General features: G+C 45.3%; 1 protein-coding gene across 1 annotated transcript; it reads left to right on the top strand.

Annotated features, from left to right (window-relative positions):
• Positions 1–707: 707 nt before the first annotated feature.
• On the top strand, positions 708–25,835 carry LRP3 (LDL receptor related protein 3). The gene is made up of 7 exons (XM_066637726.1): positions 708–819; positions 10,058–10,105; positions 12,388–12,526; positions 14,607–14,815; positions 16,193–17,279; positions 19,331–19,463; positions 21,500–25,835. Exons 1-7 carry the CDS (start codon positions 753–755, stop codon positions 22,319–22,321), a joined length of 2,505 nt encoding a protein of 834 aa, XP_066493823.1. The 5' UTR covers positions 708–752; the 3' UTR covers positions 22,322–25,835.
• Positions 25,836–26,215: the final 380 nt, after the last annotated feature.

A 26,215-nucleotide genomic window follows, 5' to 3' on the forward strand; every position in this document is an offset into this window, starting at 1 on the left:
GGAGGAAGAGGGGCACACTCAGGGGCTGCACTGCTAATAACAATAGGAGCAGGAGGAAGAGGGGCGCACTCTGCACATGCTCAGGGGTTACACTTTCAATAACAATAGGAGCAGGAGGAAGAGGGTCGCACTCTGCACATGCTCAGGGGTTACACTTTCAATAACAATAGGAGCAGGAGGAAGAGGGGCACACTCTGCACATGCTCAGAGGTTACACTTTCAATAACAATAGGAGCAGGAGGAAGAGGGGCGCACTCTGCACATGCTCAGGGGTTACACTTTCAATAACAACAAGAGCAGGAGGTAGAGGGGTGCACTCTGCACATGCTCAGGGGGACGCTCTGAGGGCCAGGAGCGGGCGCGCTCCCCTCCTCTGCTCCCCCGCCCTCAGTGGGCGGCCGTGGCGGGCGGAGCCAGGCCGGGCCCGCCTCCTGCCCTCCCCTCCCGCCCAGGCGGCCCTGCCCTGGGCCTGTCCCCGAGCGGCGGGCGGCGTGACGTGGGCCGCCTCGAGCGCCTCCTCAGTCCAGCCCCGCCCTGGCAGCGCGGCGCGGCGCGGCAGAGCCGAGCGAGGGGACGAGCGAAGCCGGGGCGGCCATGGCGAGGCGACGGGGCGCTCGGGGGCCGCCGCTGCCGCCGCCGGGTCGGAGAGGCGCCGGCGGGTCTGGCCCGGGCGCGGCGGCGGCGGCGGCGGCAGCGCCGTGAGGGGCAGAAGCGGCGCCCCCGCTCGCCGGCGCTGGCTGAGTGCACCGGCCATGGACGCGGCGCCCGCAGAGCTCCGGCCGCCGGGCACGCTGGGGCCGCTCGCTGCCATCTGCCTCGGTGAGTCCCGGGGGACGGCACTGCCCCCCGCCCGTGCTTCACCCTCCTCCTCAGTACTTGGGGGGCTGCCAGGTGGGCGCCCAGGTGGGCGGCGCGGGCACCTGGCGAGGAAGGGGCTGCTCAGCCTTCTTGGACTCCCTTTATGCAGGTCTGCTCGCGAGCAGGCGCCCAAGCCAGGGTCTGCCTACTCTGAAGTAAGTGCCATTATAGTCAGTGCAGCCTACTCCCAGGAAAGTGTGGAGAGGATGGCAGCCTGGGAGCCCAAGCCCATGCATGTCTACTCGGAAGTAAGTCTCATTACAGTCAGTGGGGCTTACTTCCAGGTATGTGTGGAGAGGATTATAACCTTTCAGCCCAGACCTAGCCATGTCTACTCAGAAGTAAGCCCCATTATAGTCAATGGAGTTTACTCTCAGGAAAGTGTGGAGAGGATTATAACCTTTCAGCCCAGACCTAGCCGTGTCTACTCAGAAGTAAGCCCCATTGTAGTCAGTGGGGCTTGTTCTCCAGAAAATGTGGATAGGATTGCAGCCTAAGTTCCATTGTGTTAGGTTTGGCTTACTGCGTGTGCAGGATAGGATCCTACAGTATAGGATTGCAGACAGAGAGTGGGCAAGAAGGGAGAGCCAAAAGGCACATGCACCCACTTGGCCCCTTTCCCTCCTAGTGCTAGATTCTCCTATGTGTGGTATAACTATTTGAGAGCCCAATCCTATGCATGTCTACTCAGAAGTCCCATGGCTTACTCCCTGGTAAGTGTGGATAGGATTGCAGCCTGAGATGGGGAGGGGGCAAGAAAAGGCATGCATGCAACTGGACAGATGGTCAAACAGCTTTGCCCATGGTGATGGAAAAGCACACCTCATATATATGTATTGAGTGGGTTTCTGGAGTGTGCATGTTGGCACTGGTGCAAGAGGAGGAGAGACCTTGAGCAGGGACTGACCCACATGCACCAAGGTGATGTATGCACGTTCAGCCACCCCCCAGCTGTGAGAATGTTGGGTCATTGCACAGACCCTTTGAGATGAGTTGCAGGTTGGTGCAAGAGTGCCCACCATGCGCACATGCACCTGCCACAGCCCCAATGCCCTGGTGTTTTCCTCATGCAAAAGGCACTGCAGAATGAAGTGACATCAGCGCTTTCTCTCTCTCTGTGTGTGTGTGCGCTCCAGGGAATGCATGGCTTTCTGCACCCAGGTTATGCTGCACATGGCAATAACCTGGGTTGGTTCTGGGTGGCAGCAGCTGTCATTGCATTAGTGATCTGTGGTTTTCGCCTGTGGTTCTTGAGGACGGCTTTCAGTCCCACTGCAGCTGGAGGCATTGCTTTGGCAAAGTTAGCAGTGTGTCGTCAGTGAGATAAGCTGGGTGTTTGCCGCTCACTTTTGTCCTCCGAGCAAGGTGGTGCAGTCTGTTCCAGTAGCCTGGTTTTTTGTGCCTCTTAAAATGCCCTGTTTCTGGGGAATAGGAGGTGGTCTGTGTAAATGCAAGAATGTTTCTAGGTAGTAATAACACACTCTGATGGTACTTACTCCTGAAGTAAACTTATTTCAGAACTGAAATTATTTAGGCGTAATATTGAAAATGCAGCTTATATCTGTCACTGGATCAAGAGGGACTCCAGCAATCTGTCTGGCCAGAGTCGAGCAGTTTGGCACCTGCACACTTTGCCAGTTGGTGCAGGAAATCTGCAAATGAGGTTTGTAGTCTTCCTGGCATCAAGCCATTTCTGCCCAATATTGCATATACGCAACAGGGACAAATGTGTACACCTGTGGGCTGGGCAGAAATGGGTTAAGAACCTGTGTACGGAACCTATGTCATCCTGTGTTCCTGGACTCTTGAGTGTTGAACTTTAAAAAGATCCACAGTACAGCTTAACTTTCATTATTGACAAGTTATAGATTGATGCTTGCATTGTTGTTGTAGGGGATACAGTTCAATCTCTTTGAGGATAAGAAACGCCATTATATTGATAGGAATAAGGCTGAAATTTAAGACTGAATGCTTAACCCAGAGATTTTTGACCATTGCCCCACAGCTCATTGGTGTGCCTTGAATAGTCTGCAGGTAGAACTTGTAGAACAAGTGGGCTTTCAACAGAATCGTAGCTGTGTTAACCAGGGGTTGAGCTTGACAAGCTATATCGAGGCTGACTTTCAATGAGGTTTAAAAACTACAGTTGTATTTATCAACCTAACTGTGGCATATGACACTGTGTGGAGGGAGGATCTGCTATATAAATTTTATCACAACTATTGTTTAGTCAACAATATGCTAAGTGACAGATCTTCCAGATCATAATGGGGGACAATGCAAGTAAGGTAAGAAGGCTAAACATCAGCCTCACATAAGGCTCTGTAATGGCACCCACACTATTTAACCTGTACATCTCAGACTTGCCTGTAGTAAGGGGACGTAAATTTGGATATGCCAACGACTTGGCTCTAGCAGTGCAGGGAAAAAAACATGGAGCTGCTGGATGGCCTCCTCTCAGAAGATCTCAAGATCCTGGGAAAATATTTTACTGACTGGAGGTTAATACCCAGTATCAGCAAATGGTGATTGCATGCTTCCACCTTAACAATAAATTAGCTAATGCAGCCCCGAAGGTCTATCTAAATAACAACCTACTCCCTTATAATCCTCATCCAAAATATCTTGGAGTGACTTTGGACCAGACTCTCTCTTATAAGTCATACCCCGAGAACACGGCCGCAAAAACCAACATACTCCAGAAATTAACAAGAACAAGATGGGGAGCTTCAGCTGCTACTATCAGAACATCAGCATTAGGATTGATCTACTCCACAGCAGAATACTGTGCTCCAGTATGGCTTAACAGCAGTCATACTAGCAAGACTGATGCCAGATTAAATGAAACCATAAGGATCATAAGCGGTTGTATAAGACCCACTGCTATCTGTTGGCTCCCCATCTTGAGCCGCGTAGCCCCACCAGCCCTATAGAGGCAAGAGGCTTTAGTGAAAGAAAATAGAAAAATCATCAGCAACCCACTTTTACCAGTACATGCCGATCTTCCTCATCTATCAATCGGTAGGCTTAAATCCAGGAAGCCTTCTCTGGCACTCACACAACATCTGCACAACAATTTTAACATCAATGCCCAATGGAAAGATAAATGGGCAGTCGAATGCCCAGAAATGGGTAGTTGTATAGATGATCCTACTCTTAAGGTGCCAGGTTTTGACTTACCTTGCCAGCACTGGAAAACTTTGAACAGGATCCGTACCCTACATGGTGTTAATCAGGACTCAATGTTTAAATGGAGGCTAGTATCTACCCCACAGTGTGATTGCAGGTTTTCACGCCAAACCATGTACCACACTGTGTCTGGCTGCAAACTGAGGGCGTATACTGGCCCATGGTCTGACTTTTTCAGTGTAGGTAACTCTGTCCTTGAATGGCTGGACATTGTCTTTAGATCTAGTCTAATTGATATATAAGTCCATGTATTATATGCCATGCGCTAAATAAATAAATAAGTCTGCAGATGGGCTGCAGAAGTTTGGGGGGAGGGTGATTTATCAGTAGGGCTATTGGAGGATGTGAACTCCCTTGCTGGCAGCATGGTGTGCCTTGTCAATTGTAAAAGAACGGATGATGGTGTGCCTTGGCAACTTTCGCACCTTGTCAGTGTGCCATGAGTTGAAAACCTCTGGCTTAACCAAATGTGGCCAGGTACACTTTTAACTAGTTCTCCATTTGGTGATAGCCTTCTCATCTGCCCAAAATGGAATGGATAGCATTTTGCCAGAGTTCTCATCTGGTTGAGAGTTATTTACTAGCGCCATTGTGAAAAATCCTGTTTTGCTGCTTTGACCATGTGCTCAACCCTTCATGGTTCACTCCTACCTACAGTAGTCTCTCCCATTTCACTTTCCCAGCAGGTTTGAACTTAGGAAATGCAGATGCAATGCACATTTTTATCTTCGACCTCGCATTTGTTTTTTCATCATTCTCTTCTTGACAATGCTCTTGTCTTTTTAAGAGGAGGCTTTCAGTCAGTAAGTAGAAGCAAGTTCTTAATGTTCTCTTCTCCTCCTCCATTCCCCTTTCCCTCTGAGATAATGATACACTGGAAAGAAAGAGATCAATGGAACTAACTCCAAGGTAATTAGCGCCTGCTAATCATTTTATACCTGCCTTGTTCTATTGGAAAAGTGGAAATAAATACTTCCAAGTGAGGTGCTGAGCTATGGGGTTAGAAGAAGACCTGGAGGAATAAATAAATTGCTCTGCTTCCTGAACGGTGATGATTATAACATAAAAGCATGCTGGAAAGGATCCTTGGGTTGTGCTTCTGGATATGCTGACTATTTAGATGTTGATAGTGTGCTGCAGCCTGGAATCTGCCATTGGGCAAAGGCCATAACTCAGTGATAGAGCACATTTTGTACGCAGACCTGGTAGATCCATGTGGGGCTGGAAATATCTGTCTGAAACCCTAGCAAGCTACTGACATTCACTGTAGACCACTACTATAGACCACTGTAGACATTCACTAGTAGGCCATCTTCTGTTACCTCTCCCATGTTGCTGTCTTTATCCACACACCATCCACAGCTTAGAGAGCCCACCATCCTGTCTTAACATTGGCAGGCTATGGGTCTTTACTGGGGCAGACACCTCTGTTGTTGGGACTTTGGGCCCCAATCCTAACCAACTTTTCAGTGCTGATGCAGCTGCAATGCAGCCCCCAAATAAAGGAACAAACTTTCCCTTACCTTGAGTAGACCTCCATGACTGTGCTCCCCCCCACAGAATGCAGTGTGCACCCCATTGGCATGGCTGCATTTGTGCTGGAAAGTTGGATAGGATTGCACTGTTTAGTTCCTCCAGATACTGTATTTGTTGCTCTAAAAGTTGTCTGAAAGGCAGTTTTGTTTTCTTGTTGGTATCAAGCCCTTCATGCATCTTTCAAACAAATCTTGCAAGATGACTGGCAAAAGAACAGTAAAACAGTTTTGAGATAAATAAAAATGGAATATAACCATTAAATTGGAGACAAAAGTGGCCTACAGTGGCAGTAAAACAACACAACCTGCAATAAAACCACAAAACCAGCAATGAAACCATATAACATGGTAATAAAACTATCTGATAAAAGTCTGAGTGAATAAGAATGTCTTTATCTGGCATCTAAGAGACAAAAGAGTTGACACCAATTGTGCATCTTTGGAGAGAGCATTTTGTGTTTTGACATCCTCAGCAATTGCAGAGAGAGAGAGAGAGAGAGAGAGAGAGAGAGAGAGAGAGAGAGAGAGAGTTATTGTACCCCTTATAACATTGGTTTTCAAGTCTATATTTGGTGACAAGGGACACTTGTTAGGTTCACCTGTGGGTATGCTTTTCTCTATGTAGGGCCCCAAATATTCATACGTTGATAGTACAAAGTGATCACATAGGTACTATGGCGTGATTTAAAAGCCAAAAGAAACAAAACTTTCATTGTACAGTATAGTCTTTGGGGCTAGACCTGTCAATGACTTGTGTAGCAAATCATTTTGTTGTTCTAAGTATTCTTTTGATCAGCGTCACTAGGGTTCACGTCACCACCGCAGTGCGGGATGCCAGCGTATCACCCCCATGCAGTGGACGGGCAACATCCCAGGTGGTAGGCGTGGTGATGTACCATAACTCCGCTCCCACTGGTTTTTTGGCTGTACCTTTTGATAGAACAAAGATAGAACACATTCTGCGTGAAATTATGCATTGATTGATATATAACATGATTATATTATTCCTCCAAACTGTGATTTTAGTGATTTTGGTCACTAGTGGTGTCACAACCCTCCCCAAGGTGTCAGCTTACTAACACCTTATTGTAGCAGTTCTTAAACTTTTAGCACTGGAACCCACTTTTTAGAATGACAGTCTGTCCAAGACCCACCAGAAGTGATATCATGGTGGAAGTGACATCATCAGGCAAATTGAAATAAATAAGTATAAATAATTAAAGTAAAACAAATAATTAAATAAGCAGAAGCCAGCCCTGTTCCACCAAGTGAACTTCCTCTGTAGCCTGCCTGCAATAACACCCCCCTCCAAAATCAGAAAGGTTTTCAGCCCTACCTGGTGCCCAGTTCAATTTAAGAACTTCTGTTTAAACCAGATCACTGTCAGGATCCACCTGGCTTTGCAAGTCTCAAAAAGGTTCACCTTATCAGCTGAAGCCTCTGTTTTGATCCTTTTTAGTGGAAGGGGCGGGAGGCTGCCTTCTGGAGCATTTGTTGAGCTCCAGTTCCATCAGATAAGGACCATTCTGGTGGCTTCACATTCCCCTTTGCCTGGCCTGACCACCAGCCAAGGCACTTTTGCTTACGTGTGAGTAAACACGACCATGAGGCTTAGTTTAGCTTTCCATAGGGCTCAGTACTTTTGTATTGTATTGCTTGGAGGGAGGGACTTCCTTCTCAGGTGTTTTTGGGGGCTGCATTCATTGGATCAGGACCATTCTGGTATCACTGGATTCCTGTCAGCCTGCCCTTTCCCATGGACTAAGGCAAGTTCGCCTGCTTGCGAGTAAACGCGCGATACAGCTCAGTTTCACTTTCCTTAGGGCACCATGCATTTTTTATTCTCTGGTGTTTTGGCCATAACTTTTGATAGAAAGGAGATGTTTCACTCTGGTTTTTTCCATTGCATTCTGCTGGAAATTCCACACCCAACGGTATATAACATGATGGGGTTACCCCTAACCACCGCGATCTTAGTGTGTCACTCCCCAAGTACACGTCACCCCCCTCTGTGTCACTTGGTGCAGTGCGCACCCCCTAGCAACGCCACTGCTTTTGATTACCATCCACAACCCATTTATTAGCATTCATGTGATCCCAGACAGTCAGTCTGTTGTGGCTATGATTTTGTTGCTAGATAAGACTTTCAGCCTGATGTATTTTAAGTGGTTTTTCTTGCAGGCAAAACATAAATAGCAGCATGGTCTATACATAGCAGAGATCCCTTATTTAAAATACTGATTTGTAGTTTATCACATTACAGACAGGTATCTGTATGATTTTGAGCAAGTTTTGGCCTTAACCCTCAACTGTTTTCTTTTATGGGTGCTTGTTGTCTTTTCAGCAACAAATAATGGATTGATCCCTTCCTAGTGCTACTTGTTCATGTACATAGTGCTTTCTTTTGGACATCTCAGAATGCTCACATACATTATCTCAATGTGATTAATCTAGTTTCTTTCCCTATTGTCTGCATTATTGACACTTTTAACACCCCAGAAACTCTTGTGCAACCCCAAATGCTGCTAGGGCAGTGGTTCTCAAACCTTTCAGCACCAGGGCCCACTTTTTAAAATGACACTCCTATTGAGACCCACCTAGCTTTATGAGACTTTAAGAAAAAAAGTGATCTAGAAAGAAATGTATTTATTTATTGGGGGGGAGGAACCTTGATCCATTTATCATAATAAGGCATCCCTAATGAATAGTCTCAAGGCTTGAGGGGCTTAGTTATGTGACCCAGCCTCCAATACCTGTCATTGATGGACCGGGGGGGGGGGGAACACAACAGAAAAAAGATTCTCAAACTTTTATTTCCCTGTATTTGCACAAGCTTGAAAACTGCAGGAGCTCAGCTCTTTGCAGGGCAGTGAGCAATTATCTGATTTTTGAATAGCTTTGGGGCTTGAGGCAATTAATTATCTGATCTCTCTATCACCTGTGTTTTCATTGGAGGCTCTGTGGGGCCCAACAGAAATTGGGTCATGACCTATCAAGTGTGTCCTGACCCACAATCTGAGAAACACTGTGCTAGGACATACTTTGCAAGTCTTTGAAACTATTATCCAGCCCCACATGCATTTGTAGATTGGGGAAATTTCACCATGTCTGGAGTACTGAGACTGGCATGCGCTTAGTGGGCAGCCAAACCTGTCTATCTAAGTTAAGGTAGTGCAATGGAGTGCCCAGGTGGGCTCCACTCTGCCAATCTGGTAACTTGATGACATTGTCAAAGCAAAGTGGTAGAAAGGTTTTCAGCAAATACCGGAAGTGCTTTTCTAAGGCCTCTGGAAGGACTTTTGAGGGTGGAGAATGCCCGCCTTTTTCACCTTGGATCTGCAATTAGGGGTGCAGGTTGGTATCCCCTCAAGCATGGTACCTAGGGCAATTGACCCCCCGACCTCATAGCTATGCCATTACTCTAGTTTGTGATGGTGGCAGACAATACAGTAAAGGGTCCAGTAAAGGGAAAGCAGGGAATAGGAAGGACCAAAGGCTAAACAGGTGAAAAAAAACCTTGGTAGTTTGTATCATGTGTGCTAACACCTAGGCCAGTGATTTTCAATTGGTGTGCTGTGGCACACTGGTGTGCCGCAAATGGTCTGCAAGTGTGCTGTGGGAGTTTGGGGGAGGGTAATTTATTAGTAGGGCCATTGGGGGATGTGAACACCCCTACCAGTAGCATGGTGTGTCCTGTTAATTGTCAAAAAACGGATGGTGTGCCTTGACAGTTTTAGTGCCTTGTCAGTGTGATGTTAGATGAAAAAGGTTCTACTCCCCTAGGACAGCCCGCGTTCTCCTGAGAGTTCCTTTCTCTGATACTAAGTCTTGCAGCGGTCTTGTCTCTATAGCACAAGAGGAATCTGAGTGAATAGTGGTTTGCCTAAGGCCACTGAAGAACAAGGGCACTTGCCAATGCCATGCTCTGAAACCCAGTTCAGATATAATACAACTATGACTGAATGCTGTAAGAGACTTGGAGAGTTGTGGGCTAGGATCCTCCCCTCTCCTCTGCTCATTCATTTTATTTATTTATCCATGTTATTTGTATGCCTCTTGTCCACCTCCTAGGAAGCCCTCAAGGTGGCTTGAGTTTTGTTTAAAATACAGCTCACAGCCTTGTTTTCATTTTAGAACAAACCTCAGTTCTGTTCTGTACTAACTCAAGGAACTGTGGTTTGTTAAATAACTGATTAACTGTTATGAGCTAAACATTTATTTTAAAAATACATTTTATTGTAAGTAAGGGCCCAGTCCTATCTTTCTTTTCAGCACCAATGCACAAATATTCCCTTACCTTGAGGAGGCCTCTGTGACTGCCTCCCCACCACAGGATGCAGCGACCACCCCTATGGCATGGCTGCAGCAGCACTGGAAAATTGGATAGGATTTAGCCCTCAATTACCAACTGCTCCTACCACCATTGTAATCTGTAACAAAGTCTCCCTACCTCCTTTTTTTGTCTTTCAAAACAGTGAATCTCTTCTTATCTGGGAAAATTGAAAGTGCTGTCCCTTCAATAGGTAAGATACTCCTTGTTTTCTTGTTCAGCATTTGGGTTTCATTTTGTTGCTTACTTTTGAGAAATGACTTTCAATAAAGTTTTCTGTTGTGAAGAAGGGGTCCTTGGTATTTAAAACAGTACAGTTAGTCTGGTTCAGAACCAGAACTGGCCCAAAGATCTCAGGTTTCTGATGGAGTGTGTCAAACACTGCTCCCCCTTACCCAGTCATTTTCCAGCCATTTGCTTCACTTCTTGTCCCCTGGATTTGAAAAGAAAGAAGGGAACAGAATAAGAGGAAGGGTAGAGGGGGTACAATGGTGGCCTTGAGCATGGGTGCCCAAACCCCAACCTGGGGGCCACTTGTGGCACTTGGGAACTCCCAGTCCGGCCCGTGGCGAGCCCCCAGTATCCGTTGAGCCTCTGGAGACTTGCTGGAACCTGTGCTGGCCCGACGCAGCTGCTCTCAGTGTGAGGGTGACTGTTTGACCTCTTGTGTGAGCTGAGCTTGTGTGACCTCTTGTGTGTGCAGGCTGAGGCTCACTCCACTGCTTGCTGTTACATGTCTGTGATGCAGCAGCGGTAGTGAAGGAAAGGCTGGCCTTGGGAGACAGGGGGGCTCTCCCCACTAGGCTACAGCTGAAGCAGTGACCTCAGTTGGCCTCACGAAATGGCCTCTGTCATCCTCACAAATGTGTACAGAAACAAAGAAATTACCAGATCTTCCCTGTATCGCCCCCCCTTACTGATGCATTCATTCACAGTGACTGACAGTGGCTTTATCTTGTTTTTCACACCACTGTGAAAAAGAACCCTCCTCCAAATTAATTTATAGAAATTTTGAGGAGTAGTTAATACACCAGGTGAGGCGAGAGCCAAACCCCAACTATTGAAAAACTTTATTTTCAATATGGATTCGCCATCTCATTGTAGGTTGTGCACTTATTCTGCGGTTTAAAATTGCAGAGAAAGCAGGAAAGACACTCTTGCTGAGAGTGTATGAAAAACAACCCGGCATAGTTGCATTAGAGAGCCAGCATGATGTGGTGGTTAAAATGTCAGATTTAGACTAGGAAGAACAGAGTTCTAGTCCCAAACCCAAAATCACTCTGTGACTTGGCCATGAGGCTCAAGGTGTGATCTTAGGCAACTAGTCAATCTCATAGCATGGCTATGAAGATAAAGTACAGGTACCAGATATGGTAACCTAATCTCCTGTTGAAGAAAAATGGGGTAAAAATGTAACAAGTAGATTGGCATTGAGCAAGGTTATATGTCCTAGTACAGTGGTTCCCAAACTGTGTTCTGTGGTGCCTGAGAACTCACATTGGTGCTGTGGAATGTTCCTGGCGGTCTCTTCTTCGTGGCTCTCCTGGGAACTGCTATCTTGGATCATGTGAGATATTGCATGATTCTCACAAGATCTTACAAGAACTGGGTAAAATCTAGTGCTATGCAAGATGGCAGGGCCCAGGAGAGCTGGGAAGAAAAGGCTGCCACAAATGAAGGGTGCTGTGACCATGGTAAGTTTTGGGAACTGCTGCCCTAGTGTGTGTTAGGCCTGCACAACTTGTGGTACTTGCCTTGTGCTTATCAAAAAGCCCACTCTGACATTTGCAGCCCCAAGAAAAAGATTTAACTCTGCGTAGAGTGCCAAGCGGTATATAAATACTGTTGTTAATAATAATAATAATAATAATTAATAATAATGGATACTAAAGGCACTATTTAAATAATACAGGTTTTATACCACTTTTCCGGTAACATTCTTCAGTAAAAAAAAGATACAAAAAAAGTAATTATATTGCAGTGGGGCAGAAAACCCCAAATGTTGTGGCACTCAAGGACAATTTCGCTGGAACAGGTAAAATGTCCAAAGACCTTCACTGTTCAGGGGATGGGCAGAAGTTGACCCCTTTTTCAGAAAAGAAAAACCAATCTTAACAGAGTTAGAGTTACAGTACTTGACAGTGACTGTGAGTTTCCTCTTGTGGTTGGGAAGTGTCTCGAGCAGGTTTGTTAGGAGAGTGTGCAGTATTGCCTTTTCATCTGAGCAGATTGGTGCGAAGTTGTCTTGCCAGATCGTATGCCTTTGTCAGGCTCTTCAGGAGTATTGATCTTCTCTTCAAAGATCCCGTTGAACTGCATTTAAGCCAGAAGACTAGAGTTTAGTCAAGTAAAGGGGGCAAGAGAGGGTAATGAAAAGACAACAGTGACCGTGGTTTTTAAAGATTGGCCAAAGGCATTATGGCAGAATCTGCATTTAATTTTTAACATTTAGCATTTTGTTGTTACTGTTAACAGCTGCATGCAGTGGAAAATTGGAACAGCACACTGAGCGACGTGGAGTCATCTACAGCCCTTCGTGGCCACTAAACTATCCTCCAGCCATCAACTGCAGCTGGTACATTCAAGGTGATCATGGAGATGTGATAACCATTAGGTAAGGACTGGTGATTTGTCTATTCTTTAAACATATGTTGCATATCTCCGTATGCACAAAACAGAACTTAAGGTCTAGCATAGTAAGCCTACTTAAGTTTGTGAATAAAAAACATTATTTTACCTTTTCTCCAGGGAGATTAAAATGTGTTCTGAAGTTTCACAGCAGCCTTGTCACAGCCCAGGCTGTAAGAGAATAGCTTATCCCAAACTACACGAGAGACTTTTCCTTCGATAAAATCAATATACCAGTTCAAAACAATAAAAACAACCTCTATGTCGTAACATTAAATCCTGAAGCAGATAAAACTGTAAAAAGTTACATTGCTTAATATCCAATGGAGAGTCCAAATCTTCTCCTGAACAGGAATTCCCAAACCAGACAAGTTTTATGTTAATGTAAAGATGAAAAAAGAATAATTGAAATGGATAATTTTTAATTAAAACCGTCTGGTCGGATGACAAATTTATGCAGTCTCAACTTTTGTCCAAACAGGTACTGTTAAAATACTGGCTGGGATCCAATGAATGATTTCAGGTGAATTGGAGGGATTATTTGACACTTCCTTTCATTCAGTAGGAGATTACTACTTGCACCCCCACCAGTTTGTTATATCACAAGCATCCTTTTGAGATGGCTGCCTATTTTACAAATGGTTTGCCAGGTGCACTGCACAGTATCCTTGTACACTTCTCATTCGTTCTGCTGTGTAAGTGAACTTTCTGGTTGATTGTGCCCAGTAGCCCTTTGACAGAGAGTGACTCTCTGACCCTCCTTCGACGCCCGTTCCATGGCCCTTCGTAGGAGCAATGAGTGCTCCAAGCTTTGCAAATCAGGCCCTTTGTGCCTGGCATAAGGTTACACATCACGCCAGTAGCTGACCTGGGAATACAACCAAGGCCTTCGAACTTCCCATTCCCTTGTTCTAAACAGTTAAGCCAAATGTTTTTAATGAGCCAATTAAGGTTTCAGCTGTGCTCAGAGCCTGCCCTTACTTAGAGAGACTAGCAAACAGTGACTTTTCTTGTTTAATTGGCTGATATAGTTGCTTTACTAATGTTATCCATAGCTGTAGGTTACTTTTCCTCCCCTGGACTTCTAATGTATTTGCTGGCAGGGGAGTGAGCTGCACTTCCAGCTTCTGCAGATTTCCAAACATTTGATTTAGGGCTGCAAATGTTAATCAGAGCCTCCTGCAATTGATTAATCAACAGAAACTTTAGTTGATAAATTGGTTGGTGCCAATTTTAATTGTCTGGGCTGTGAGTTAAGGGCACCCTTTTTTTTGAGGCCCTTTGGTTTCTGGTTAAAAGGAATGACTGAGAAAATACGAAAGCTTGTATGTAAGAGCAAAAATTCAAAAATCCTGCTGAATCAGAACAAATGTCCCTCTAGTCCAACATCTTGTTTCTCACAGTGGACAGCTAGAGGCCTCTGAGAAGCCCTCAAGCATGAGAAAAAATCATACAGCTTGCCTGTTGTTTCTCTTCTACAATTGGTATTAGGAGGCCCACTGCTTTTGCCTTTGGAAGCGGCTATACAGAAATGATGGCTAGTAGCTATTGGTAGATCGGCCCTCCATGGATTTATCTTTTTCTCCTTTTAAAACCATCTAGGCTGCTACCGCAGATCTAGATGGCTAAAATGTTTACCTCAAATTTTGTGTTTACTGTGTAATGGAGGAATGATTGTCTGTGTGTTCTTTTCCATGTGATGTCATCGCAAAGTCTGTCCTTAGGGTGATTCTGAAGACTTGGGGCCTAATCCTATCCAATTTTCCAGTGCTGGTGTAGCTGTGCCAATGGAGCATGCACTGCATCCTGTGGTGGGGAGATAGTCACAGAGGCCTTCTCAATGCTTGTTCCCTTATTTTGGGGCTGCTTTGCGGCTACATCGGTGCTGGAAAGTTGGATTGAATTGGGTCCCTAGTCATTTACATCCTGCGTTGAAGGTCTCAACGATATCAGTTAAATATCATTTTCTCAACTATTGGCGTTTCCCTTCTGCATTTTTTTAGGTTTGTTCCTCTCAAAATAGGAATACATCTCTTTTCATGCCTTTGTTTTTGTTCTTTGGGCAGTTTTAAGAACTTTGATTTGGAAGATTCTCCAAAATGTTCAGTAGACTGGCTAATGATTGGGCCATCTTCCAAGCGGGAGGAATACAGAGTGTGTGGATCCTTCATCCCACCTTCGTTCATCTCTGCCAGGGATCACATCTGGATATTTTTCCACTCTGATCCATCAAGTTCAGGGCAGGCTCAGGGATTTCGCCTTTCTTACATCCGAGGTAAAAAGCTTTACAGTTTTATTTATTTTTGTACAAATTTATATCCTACTTTTACTCCATGGTAGGCAGTTTGTTCCAAAAAATGAGTTTGTTGGTTGCCCAGTGCTGCTGCTTTCCTACCTTGGCTGTCAAACCTTATTTTCTTTTTTGTCATATTTCTGTGTGTGATGTACTTGGGGTTATGCGATTTTATCCTTGCAGCACTACCTAGAAACATAAAGTGAAGGCAGCTAAATCAGGTCAAAGACTCATTTAATTCAGCATCCTGTTTCCCACAGTAGCCCACTAATTGCTTCTGGGGAGCCCATGCCCAGGAGAGGAAGATATATCTCTACCTCTCTCCCACCTTTGAACCCCTGCATCTTTATGCAGAGACTCACTGCCACTGAACCTATAGGTAGCACATAGCCATTATAACTTGAAGCCAGAGACCTACCCTCCTTGAATTTTAAAACCATCCAGGCTAGTTGCCCACCATCATATCTTTGTGGCTTCGTATTCTATGCGCTAACTATGTTCTGTGCTAGATTGGAACAGTGACCTGGTTCAGATCACTGTTTAGGTCTGAGGCTGGCCTAAAAGTGGGTTTCAGGCCGACTTCCTGTGGTTCACAGCAGTACTGTCCTGCTTCATTTTGTGTTGAGACTCGGACATATACAGTTTGCTTAGCAGGCAGGACAGGAAGTCCTAGATGAAGTAAATGCCTCCAGGTTGTAACTTTGGAGGGCTTTCTTTGGCTAAGTAGTGGATCACCTCATTCTCCTGTCAACTGGAGTAATTTATCTGCTTTCTCCCTTGCCTTGCTTCCTTCTTTCCTACTGCCCTTCAAAATTATGTGTACATTGTTGCCATACCAATTCCTCGCCTTTTACTTGGGTTTCAAGAAAAGAAGGGACAAAATACAGTAGCTGATTCATCACCACTGGGAAAGAAAATAATCACAGCTTGTTATCCCACTTTTTTTGCCCACTGCACTCTTGATGGTGAATTCCACCTTGCAGATGGGAATGGAGGTGAGTCTCGGTTCTTGACAAGTTGAAGATCCCTGAGTTAGAGAATTGTGAATGGGTCTGCCCTCCTTTCAAGCTTATACTCACATCTCTTCTTCTGCGCTTATGGGAGGAGGTATGAAAGCTCCCACTTTACTAACTGTAGTACCCTGTTACATCTAAGCTTGGGAAACTGGTTTGTTCTAACTCTTGCTTTGATCCTGGTTGTGCTTTAATAAACAGAATTTCAGTATTCTATTGTCATAATCTTTCAAGTTCTGAACTGCCCTTGTTTCCAGGGTTTACTTTATCCTGTTTGAGTTTTTGAGAAACCGTACAGTGCAGTAAGTGCTTGCAGTAGTTTCTAACTTTGTCTTTCACTTCACAGGAAAAATTGGGCAGGCTAATTGCCAGTCTGATGAATTCCATTGTCTTAATGGCAAGTGTGTTCCCAGCACTTGGAAATGCAATTCCCTGGATGAATGTGGTGATAATTCAGATGAGAAGAACTGTACCATCCCCCCAACTGAACCCCAGTCCAGCATCTGCCCTTCTGGAACATTCCAGTGCAGCGTAGCCCCTTCCACCAAGTGCTTGTTAAATGAGCTGAAATGCAATGCAGTCAAAGACTGTAGTGATGGTTCAGATGAAGAGAACTGCCCCGATCTTTCATGTGGCAAGAGGCTTAGTAACTTTTATGGGTCTTTTGCCTCCCCGGACTTGTTCCGCTTGGATCGCAACCGGGCAGACCTTCGCTGCACTTGGTACGTGGACACTCAAGACAACCGCCATGTTCTCCTTCAACTCGACTTGCAGCTTGGGTACAATGACTACGTGAAAGTGTATGATGGGTTGGGGGAGAGAGGGGGTAGACTAATGCAGACTCTTTCATATCATAACAACAGACACTCGGTGAGTCTAGAGTCCTCCAGGGGGCAGCTCACAATATCCTATCATGCTCGGTCAAAGAGCACTGGCCACGGGTTCAATGCCACCTACCAGGTGAAAGGTTATTGCCTGCCTTGGGAGCACCCTTGTGGCAATGATGAGGAGTGCTACACTGATAAGCAACGCTGTGATGGTTGGTGGCATTGCCCCAATGGCAAAGATGAAGAGAATTGTCCTGCCTGCCAGAAGAACGAATACCCTTGCGAAGGCAACAGCGGGCTGTGCTACTCGTTACTGGATCGGTGCAATAACCAAAAGAACTGTCCTGATGGCTCAGATGAGAAGAACTGCTTCACTTGCCAGCCGGGCAACTTCCACTGTGGCACCAACCTCTGCATCTTTGAAACTTGGCGCTGTGACGGCCAAGAAGATTGCCAGGATGGAAGCGATGAGCACAACTGCCTGGTGATTGTACCTAGGAAGGTCATCACAGCTGCTCTCATTGGGAGCCTGGTCTGTGGGCTACTCTTAGTGATAGCATTGGGATGTGCCTTTAAGCTCTACTCCTTGCGAACCCGGGAATACCGGTGAGTAGAAATGGTGGCTTTTCACTCTGCAGAGAGGACTTGTTTTGTGTGTGTTCTACGCAAAGTTAATGTGGGCATTCAAGTGAGTCTTGAAGGACAGAGTTTGCAGGTGGGTTTTGGACAAAGCGATAGGTGTTTATCTAAAGGTTCTCTTCCTCCTAAGGAAGAACTCATTCCATTGGAGCAAGGGAACCTTTAGGCCTTTGAGCAGTGGTCTCCAAACTGGTCCGTGATGTGCTCCAGGATTAATTTTCACTGCTGATATGCACACAGACTTGTGCCTGGTAGCCGTTTCTGCTGCCCGTTGCTACAGAAGGCTCTGTGTCCTGATTTCCAGGGGGGAAGCAGTTGCCCAATGCAAGTTTGTGCAAAGATTGTCAATGAAAGCTGGAGGATTTGACATGGAATGAGAAGGCTTTGCCCACTCCACATCTGGAAAGCTAATCCTGGTGCACCTCCTCCAGCCCAGGGTTTGGAGGCCCCTGCCTTGGAGAGCTGGCGTAGCACAGTGGCAAGGAGTTTGAGCTGCAGATTGGGCCTTCCCTGGTTCAAAGCTCCCCTCTGTCATAAGCTTGTTCAGTGACTTAGAAAAACCACTCTCTTTCACCCTTGGTCTTTCACATCTGCATTGTGAGGATACTTACTTTACAGGGTATTTTGCCAAGTTCCCAGTCTAAGGTTCTTCTAGAGAACCTATTCCCACTTTAAGCTAATTAGCTCCCCTTTGTTCCCCAACAATGGCCCTAGTTCCACATTGCAGCACTGCTGGACCCCACCACCAGGGTAGTTCACCTGTTCAGCCTGCAGAGGCCCGCCTTCCTCCCCTCTCCTGCCATCCGCTTCTCCAGCCACCACAGCAACAACTTGGTCCTCAGCATGACTTGGGAATAGCAGCCATGCACCACTCTCCAGCGGTCTCTGTTCCAGCAGCGGTCTCTGTTCCTCAGAAGTCCACCCATCTGTCCATTAGTCGGTCCATCGGTCAGTCAGCCAGTCCATTAGTTCCTCAGTCCATTAATCCATCAGCTCCCACACTCCTTTTCCTTTCTGCAGGTGCTGCTTTTAACACTGAGGGCCTTGTTGCCTCTTGTGGCTGCAGCATACCCACTGCTAGTTAGAGCCCTGGGGTTAACCCTACACTTGCCTGCCACAGCAAGGGGCCACTATTGACACCACGCCCTATCTCCTTGAGGGATCTTACGCATTTCCATTATATAGGGTTAACAAGGTTTCCGTCTTGATAATACACTTGAAGGCTTCATAAATTTGGAAGGCACTATGCAAATACTATTACTGATAAGAAATGATCACGCCTACTGTCATTGTGGTTTGTTAATAATCCCTCATACTATTTTATTTGATTTCGGCTCTCTGTCATCCCTCATGTGTGTTCAAGCACAGTACAAGTAGGCTCCAAATTGTCACAGAGAGAGCATTCTTACCTAGAAATGACTCTTTTCCACTCCTCCCTCCTCCTGGAAAAATAAGGACTTGGCCACTGATTTCTTTGCTTGTCGCATTAAACTGGAAGTGGAGGGAACCCAAAGGAGAGAAGTTCCAAATAATATGGGGCCAACAGTTGCTCTCTTGTTTTGCTTTTTTTTTTTTTAACTGTGCCACCCACACTGTCTACTCACTTCTGCTTTTTGAACCAGCAGGGATTGGTGCACACACCCAAAGTGAGCATATTGCTCCAGTAACAAAAAAGAAAAGCAGCTTTTTTGTGTGTGGGCAACTCTGTTGAAGAAGCTGTGATCTTGTCAGAGAAGTAAGGGCTAAATATTTTCACTTAGTCCTCTTTCTCTGCCACAGTTTACATTAGTTTCCCTCTTCTGAAAATGCAGCCAGTCAGCATTTCTGTGCTTGGACCAATAAAGCTTCAGTTGCAGTGTTAGTCGTGTGTGTGTGTGTGTGTGTGTGTGTGTGTCTCGTTGCTGCCTTGAGTGACAACAGAAGCAAAGAAAAGAGGAACCAATACTCAACCGGTTTATTTTGGTCTTGACAGTTCTAATATTTCTCTCCCCCCCCCCACTTTTTCACACTGGTTTCAGAGCGTTTGAAACCCAGATGACTCGTCTTGAGGCCGAGTTTGTGAGGCGTGAAGCTCCACCTTCCTACGGGCAACTGATTGCACAGGGACTCATACCACCAGTGGAAGACTTCCCTGTTTATAATGCATCACAGGTAAGTGCAGCTGTTTATCATCGTCTTTCTGTTAGTTGCAATAGAAGTAGGCTATGAATCTCAAAGTACCCCTTTGGGCTAACAGTGAAATATCCTTTCAGGAAGTGGTTCTCAAACTTACCTCGGTCACAATACCCCTGCAGCCTCTGCTTTCCGGCTTAGTTGGGCACCACCATCTTGAATCTTGCAAAATTTCACTAGATCCAAGATCCAAGCAGCATCTATATCTCACCAGATTTTATGAGATCCAAGATCTTATGGGATTTGGGTCTTGCCATCTTGGATGTCATAAATTCTTGCAAGATCCAAGATGGCAGCACGGGGGGAACAGGTAGGAGGGGTGACTGGGAACATCCTGTGGCGCCCCTGAGGGTGTGCCAAGTGCTGCAGTGCACACTTTGGGACCTAACCTCTGCCCTCCACCTACATCTCCTATTTTGAAAAGCAAGTGCTTCCACTCTAATGATACACTTATTGTCCAGTTTAGTTTGGCCCTTAGAATTTTGCTTTGGGTTCAACATTTCTGTGGCAGTTCTCATAAAAGCACCTTATTCAGTGGTGACAGCCACAGTGAAGACTCATATGATTATTTGCAGCTGTGCATTATTTGCATATAATAGTTGTACGGTTGACACAGTTGGTACAAAATTGCACATCCAGGCTGTGTTCCAGTCTCAGCTCATTGTATTTCTTCTGCTGTTTCCACTGTTTCTAATGGGCAATTAGATGGGGATAGTTAATAGGATCCTTATGAAGCAGTTCTTCATTTAAATTTCGTTTGCTTTCCTTGAAAGCAAGTGTTGATGGTTTTCAGTGTTAGACAGGACATTGTCTGATTGCCTGCAGCATCATTATAATGCGTTCAAGTATCGCTAACCCAAGTGTCCACTTTCTTAAATTTGTGCAGTGGGTCAGGCAAAAATGTGTTTAGGAATTTGTTTGCACTAAAAAAGAAGGAAGGAGGTGGTGTGAAGCCTCAGACATGTGGCTATTGACTGCGAAAATCTTGTTTTGAGAAAGATGGCCAACATCTCCAGAATGTTGTGGGGAAAATATTATCATAGGTAAGTGAATGCATCTTCTTACAGCATCACAAGAGCAACTGAAACAAAAACAATGGGGCAGTACTTGTATGTTCCTAGTCAGCTTTGTTGAGCCATTGGTGTACTTTTCATTTGCATTTTCCTGAGTCCTGTCAAATGTACTTAGCTTTATATAGCAGGATCCTGTTGTGGCTGATGTTACATTTGTAGCTGTAAATGCATCAAGGAGATTTGAAGCTTGTCTGCCCATAGCACATCAAGTCTTTGAGGAGCTAGAAATGTTTGTTGTTAGGGATGGAATAAGGGAGACCAGTGGCTTGCTCATCTTTAATCCATTGTCATCTTGGGAAGGGTGTCTTGGTGTGGGCTGATTTTTGTTTTCAAGGTGGCATGCAAGAAAATTTTTTTTTTTTCATAAACAGAGGATAAAAAAAGCCACTTTGTGTGCTCCAATGTGTGGTAGAAAGACAGAGCAGAAATTCTTTAAATAAATAAATGGTTGTTGGCATCCTTTAGTCTTGGAAGACTATGGTATCTGAATGGTGGTTCTGGAACAGTGTCCTCTCCAGTGCGCGAAGCCTGGGTAAAGTAGATATGGAGGATAGGCTGTTACCCATGCAGCAAGTCCCCCCTCTCCACATCACTGAAATGGTCCAATGGAAAGGCAGAAGCCAATACGGTTGGTTCCAGTGGCGTCACAGGAGTTGCCAGAATGTGACTGTGTTCAGCCATGAACTGCCTCAGGTTCTCGGGCTCTGGATTTTGCCTCGAGGTTGACTCCTGAAGCCTTTTCCATAATTGGATGTAGCCACAAGGCAGTGGTGGTTTGGGATCAGAGTTTTCCTTCTCTCAGATGAGCTGCCTTCCCAGGCTGATGAGTCCCATCTACCCCGTGGCTGTAGATGGATGATTGAATGAATGAATGAATGAATGAATGAATGAATAAATAAATAAATAAATAAATAAATAAGCTGCCATGTTCTCTCTTTACAGGCCTCTGTTCTGCAGAACATCCGGACAGCAATGAGGAGGCAGATGAGGCGTCACTCATCAAGGCGCAGTTCCTCTCGCCGGCACTTGGGGAGGCTGTGGAACAGATTCTTCCACAGGCCACGAGTACGAGGTCAGATTCCCTTGCTAAACCCCACCCACACTTCCCAGACAGTGCTGGGGGACGGAATCATCAATTGCACAGATGGGGTGGCTGCCCAGAGTGTTCCAGCCTCTCCTGAAGTCACTAATGCTGAAATGGAGACCTGCAGCACAAGTCATGGAGTCCAGGAATCTGAAAGTAGCAATTTGCAGTCTGAGGCGCAAGCGATGGAATCGTCTCCTGCAGATGTTTTGTCGAGCGCTTGCGTGGCTGCCCTGGCGGAGTCTGAGAACGGGCACAGCGACAAGTTTTTGGGCGCTGAAAACGCCTCCAGTGGTGAAGTTAGACAAACCAGCAAAGCTGATTCAGGAAAAACATTTAGAGACCCTTTGTTGGAAAGAGTCACAGAAACGCACCAACACAGGGGGTCTGCACCCAGCAGGACTGTTGCTGAGAACAGATGTTCAAGCAGAAGCAGCTTGCTGAGCGAAGAGCTGTGTCGGCTGCCCCTGAAAAAGTGGGGGTCCATGTACTCTGACAGCCCAATGAATGTTCCCGTTCAGGTGGATGGTCAACACTGCCAGTGCCCACATCCATACTGTGAAGAACCTTTGGGCATTCACTCAGCTTGTTGCCATTCCATGGAAGTGCCAATTTTAGATTCCCCTCCTCCTCTTCCGGAAATTAGCCCCAGTGACGATGATTCTTTATTGGTTTGCTAATGGGATTGTGTTGGGCTCTGACAGGCCTGTTGAACGTTTTCCATTATCTTGTGGTACATGCCACCCATAACCAACATTTCCATGTCTCTGCTATTTCTGTTACAGCACCATGATCCCCAGGGAAGTAGAGTGTTCTAGACAGCAAGGTTAAATAGGAGAGACTCAGAATCTGCAGCTGATAAGGGTTGTATTCATGTGCTCACATTTTTCTTCTTATAAAATGAAAGGATTTTTTCTTTCAACTAACTGAACGCTAAAGACACAATTATTGTTCCCATGGGGCTCACAGTCTGAAATTCTTATTATCTTACAATCTCCCCTTAGTTATATTCCATACTTGTGTCAAGATTCCTTTGACACCTTGAAGACGTATTGTGGCATACATTTTTGTCAGACAGCGATTATAGGTATATATATAGAATGCCTCTCTGATGCTCCCACTTTGCAGTCTATACATGGTTGCCAGGGAGAGAACTGACCTCGGGGATTCTTACACAGATGCAAACTTCTCTGTGCTTTGCATCTGTGAGGAGCAGAAACTCCTTTGCACCACTGGGTGCCAAAATGACCTGACATAGTTTCCCCCCACTCATCCTTCCCCCTCCCCGTGAATGTGTGGGCATCTCCCCCTGAGCAGTGGCTGGTTGTTACTTTCCGCACTTCTTCAGATCCCCTTGTTCCTTCATTTTGTGAAATTGCTTTCCCTCTGCATCCAGAGATAAGTACACTTTTAGCATTCCATTCGTATGCTGGAGGAGGTTCAGCTGATAGGCCAAGGGGGCACCAGAAACAAATAATTATTTCTGTGACTGCTGAACTGGAAATATCCAGTTGTCCATGTAGGAATTTGTTTAAATTAAAGCTATGTTTACTTTGCCCTGGGGTAAATTGCTTAACAGGAAACTGAGCCCATGGAACATCACTTCCTTTTGTTAATTAAAAAAGGAGAAGCGGGCAAGCTGCTACCTCCATAATGGTAGCCATAAGGATCAAACAATGCCCATTGTAGCCAAAGGTTGCGAAATGGTATATAGAGAAAATAATTGCATTTTCTGGTTGCTGGTGCTGACGTAATGACGAAGAAGCCAAGTTTTGATTATAGTGGAGTTTCATCAAAGCCTCTTAACCTAAACCCTCCTTAGGTTAAGTGTTGTATCAGTTTTAAAGAGGTATTGGTTGAGCTGCTCTTTAGTGTAGCAACCTGAGCCCAATACTATCCTGTGCTGGGTCAGGCAGGCAAATTGACCTGTGCCGTATCCGTAAGAGCAACTTGGAATAAGGGGATTTATTTCTCCTTACCTCTTGTTACACGACAGGCTACACCCCTGGGGGCTACTCGGATCTGTGCCAGCGGAATCGCTGCCTCAGATCCTGCTGAGTTGTCTGGGAGGGTGTTAGGATAAGGCATTGGTTGCCCAGACCTGTCCCACCCCCTTCGCAGGCCCAGTCCGCTATCCCCCACCCTGAAATGCCCCTGTTCCTCCCTCCCACAACTCTTTCTAACCCCCCTGCACTGGCCTCTCTAGGACAGCACTTACTTGGCTCTGCTGGGCCTGGATCTGGTGCGGGGGGGCAGCATGTATCCTTGCGACAGCCTCTCTGACTCCAGAGCAGTTGTGATTGTGCTTTACAGCACGTTTGCGACACTCCCAGGCCATTGCAAGGGACTTGCACTGGCTGAGTGCATAGTTAGGATTGCGCTCTTAGTTTTCTAAGGAGTTATCAATGATAGCACAGAAAGCCATTGAGTCCAAAGTGCATGTAACACTCGGAAGCTGCAACTGGAACTGGTTGGTACTTTATGTCAAACAAGCCAATTGCTAGTTTGATTGGTCAGGAGTTTTCACATCGTCTTCTGAGAGATTCTGGAATTCATTGGTGGGCTAATGATCTGAATTCGTACAAGTCAGTTTCATGTGCTCAAGCATTCCTGAGAGTTTGTCCACCATAGCTGAGCTATGCAATGGCAGATGAATTTTGGATGTCTTCTTTGGGTGAATTCTGAGCTTAGTCTTGTTTCCCTGCATAACCCAGTATCACACCTTCGAATCTGCGATCCTCTGCAATGCACAAAGGTTTCCCTGTAAACAGCCGGTGTAGAAGGGGTTCTCTGCAGGTAGCCAGTTCTTGAAAACCCTGGTTGATGATTGCAAGCTTGTAATCTGAACACTCACGGTCTTAGAATAGCTGGTGGATTTTTTTGTTTAAATGAGGGCTTATCTGTTGAAGTTATTTATCATTATCTTGAAGGATAATTATGTAAGTTCAAGTACTGTGAGCAGATTGGTGCCTTTTGCTCTCTTAAAATAGTAATATTAAAAATATAATATTGAGACTAGACATGACATCCCCTCCGAAGGTACAGAGCAAGCCTTTTGCAATGAATTAGTCTTGTCAGTTCTTGTATGTCTGTTTAAAAATGTTATTCATGTGGACCCATTCTTAGTCACCAGAGTACTGTAGTTATTTCTCCACCTTCGATAAATCCCATGCTGCTCTGGTAACATCTGCTGGAAGCCACCATGAGTCATTAGAGCCTGTGAGATGTACAGGTTAGGATGGTGGATCTGGGCTAGGGAGATTCCTGTTCAAATCCCTACTGAATCATGAGGTTAACTGAGTGGCTTTGGTTGAGCCATTCACACTTGGCTTAACCTACCTTATAGGGTTGTTGCTAGGATAAAACACGCAGGGAAAGAATCATACACCTGACCTCCTTGTACCAAAGGGTGGGAGTTAAATGTAGGTAAGGGCAGCTTTTCACACCAGTATCACAGACTGTGGGGGGCAACACTGGCTGTAGAAAGTTGAGCAGCTATGTTACTTGAGCAGCATGATTCCAGAAGGGAAGGGGCAAGGTACCTGTACCACTCCAGTTGTCTATGAAATGGTGCCAAGGGCATTCTAACCTTCATTACAGTCACCGCTACCACCCTCTTTCATTTTCCCCTTTTAGCATATTCACTGCTTATTTTCCGTGACCGCAATGCATTGCGCTGGTGTTATCTGTCTTGGACTCAATAAAATCAACGGGATTTACGTATACTTACGTGTTCAGTGGATCGTAGCCAACACAACCATTAAGAACTGCTTTCCAGAGTGCTGATTGCTTTTAACAATGTAACCAACTGCCTCTCTAGCATCTAGTCACGTGCTACCTTTTCAGTGTAAACCAAGTTAAGGGCATATGGAGTGATGATGACAGAACAATCTGATACATCAAGAGTGATCCCTAGTGCCTGCAGATAACTTCACTCGCTTTAAACTTGCATCTCTTAAAGTTAATGAGACTGGAAACTGTTTCTGGGTTTTGGATGCACTGAAATGGCTACCTGAATTAAGCAGGGATTGTATAAATTGGAATGTGCTGTATCAGCAAAATACTTTTTATTGTGAACTCTAGCAATATCATCTGTTGGTTCCCTGCCCCCCAACAACTAACCAAGGAAAATAAAAACATGTCACATATCTTTCTGTAAAACTTCAGAGGAAAAAGTAATAAAATTAACTTAAAATTGCCTTTCCTTTCGTCAGTCTTGATAGTGCTGTTTGGTAGTTTCTGAAGCACTCACTACTTTTGGAAGCTTGGAGCTTTCAGTACAAAACAGAAGAGTCTTTGTTACTTAAAATGTGCTATTACCAAGATTGTTTCTTGGGGCTTTTCCAAAATACTTTTTTTTGAAGGGCATTATGATTCCCTTCATCCAGGGAGAGGTCGATCAAAATTCTGCTCCATAGTAGTCCAAAAGAAGCATAATTCTTTCTGTTGTATAAATTATGTAAATGAATTACATTGGCATGATTTCCCTTGTTCTTATTCTGCTACTTATAGGATAGTCCAGAATGCAGCTGGAAAGTCTACTGAGCATCTTCTCCGCTTTCTGAGATTTCATC

The sequence above is a fragment of the Tiliqua scincoides genome, chromosome 9 (genome assembly GCF_035046505.1).
Source record: "Tiliqua scincoides isolate rTilSci1 chromosome 9, rTilSci1.hap2, whole genome shotgun sequence".
Classification (NCBI taxonomy): domain Eukaryota; kingdom Metazoa; phylum Chordata; class Lepidosauria; order Squamata; family Scincidae; genus Tiliqua; species Tiliqua scincoides.

Bases quoted from the DNA above. Each gene is read 5' to 3' on its own strand.
- LRP3 (XM_066637726.1), top strand. From the start codon at position 753: ATGGACGCGGCGCCCGCAGAGCTCCGGCCGCCGGGCACGCTGGGGCCG. The intron at 17,280-19,330 runs GTGAGTAGAAAT...CACTGGTTTCAG, and splicing joins TTGCGAACCCGGGAATACCG to AGCGTTTGAAACCCAGATGA. The intron at 19,464-21,499 runs GTAAGTGCAGCT...CTCTCTTTACAG, and splicing joins CTGTTTATAATGCATCACAG to GCCTCTGTTCTGCAGAACAT.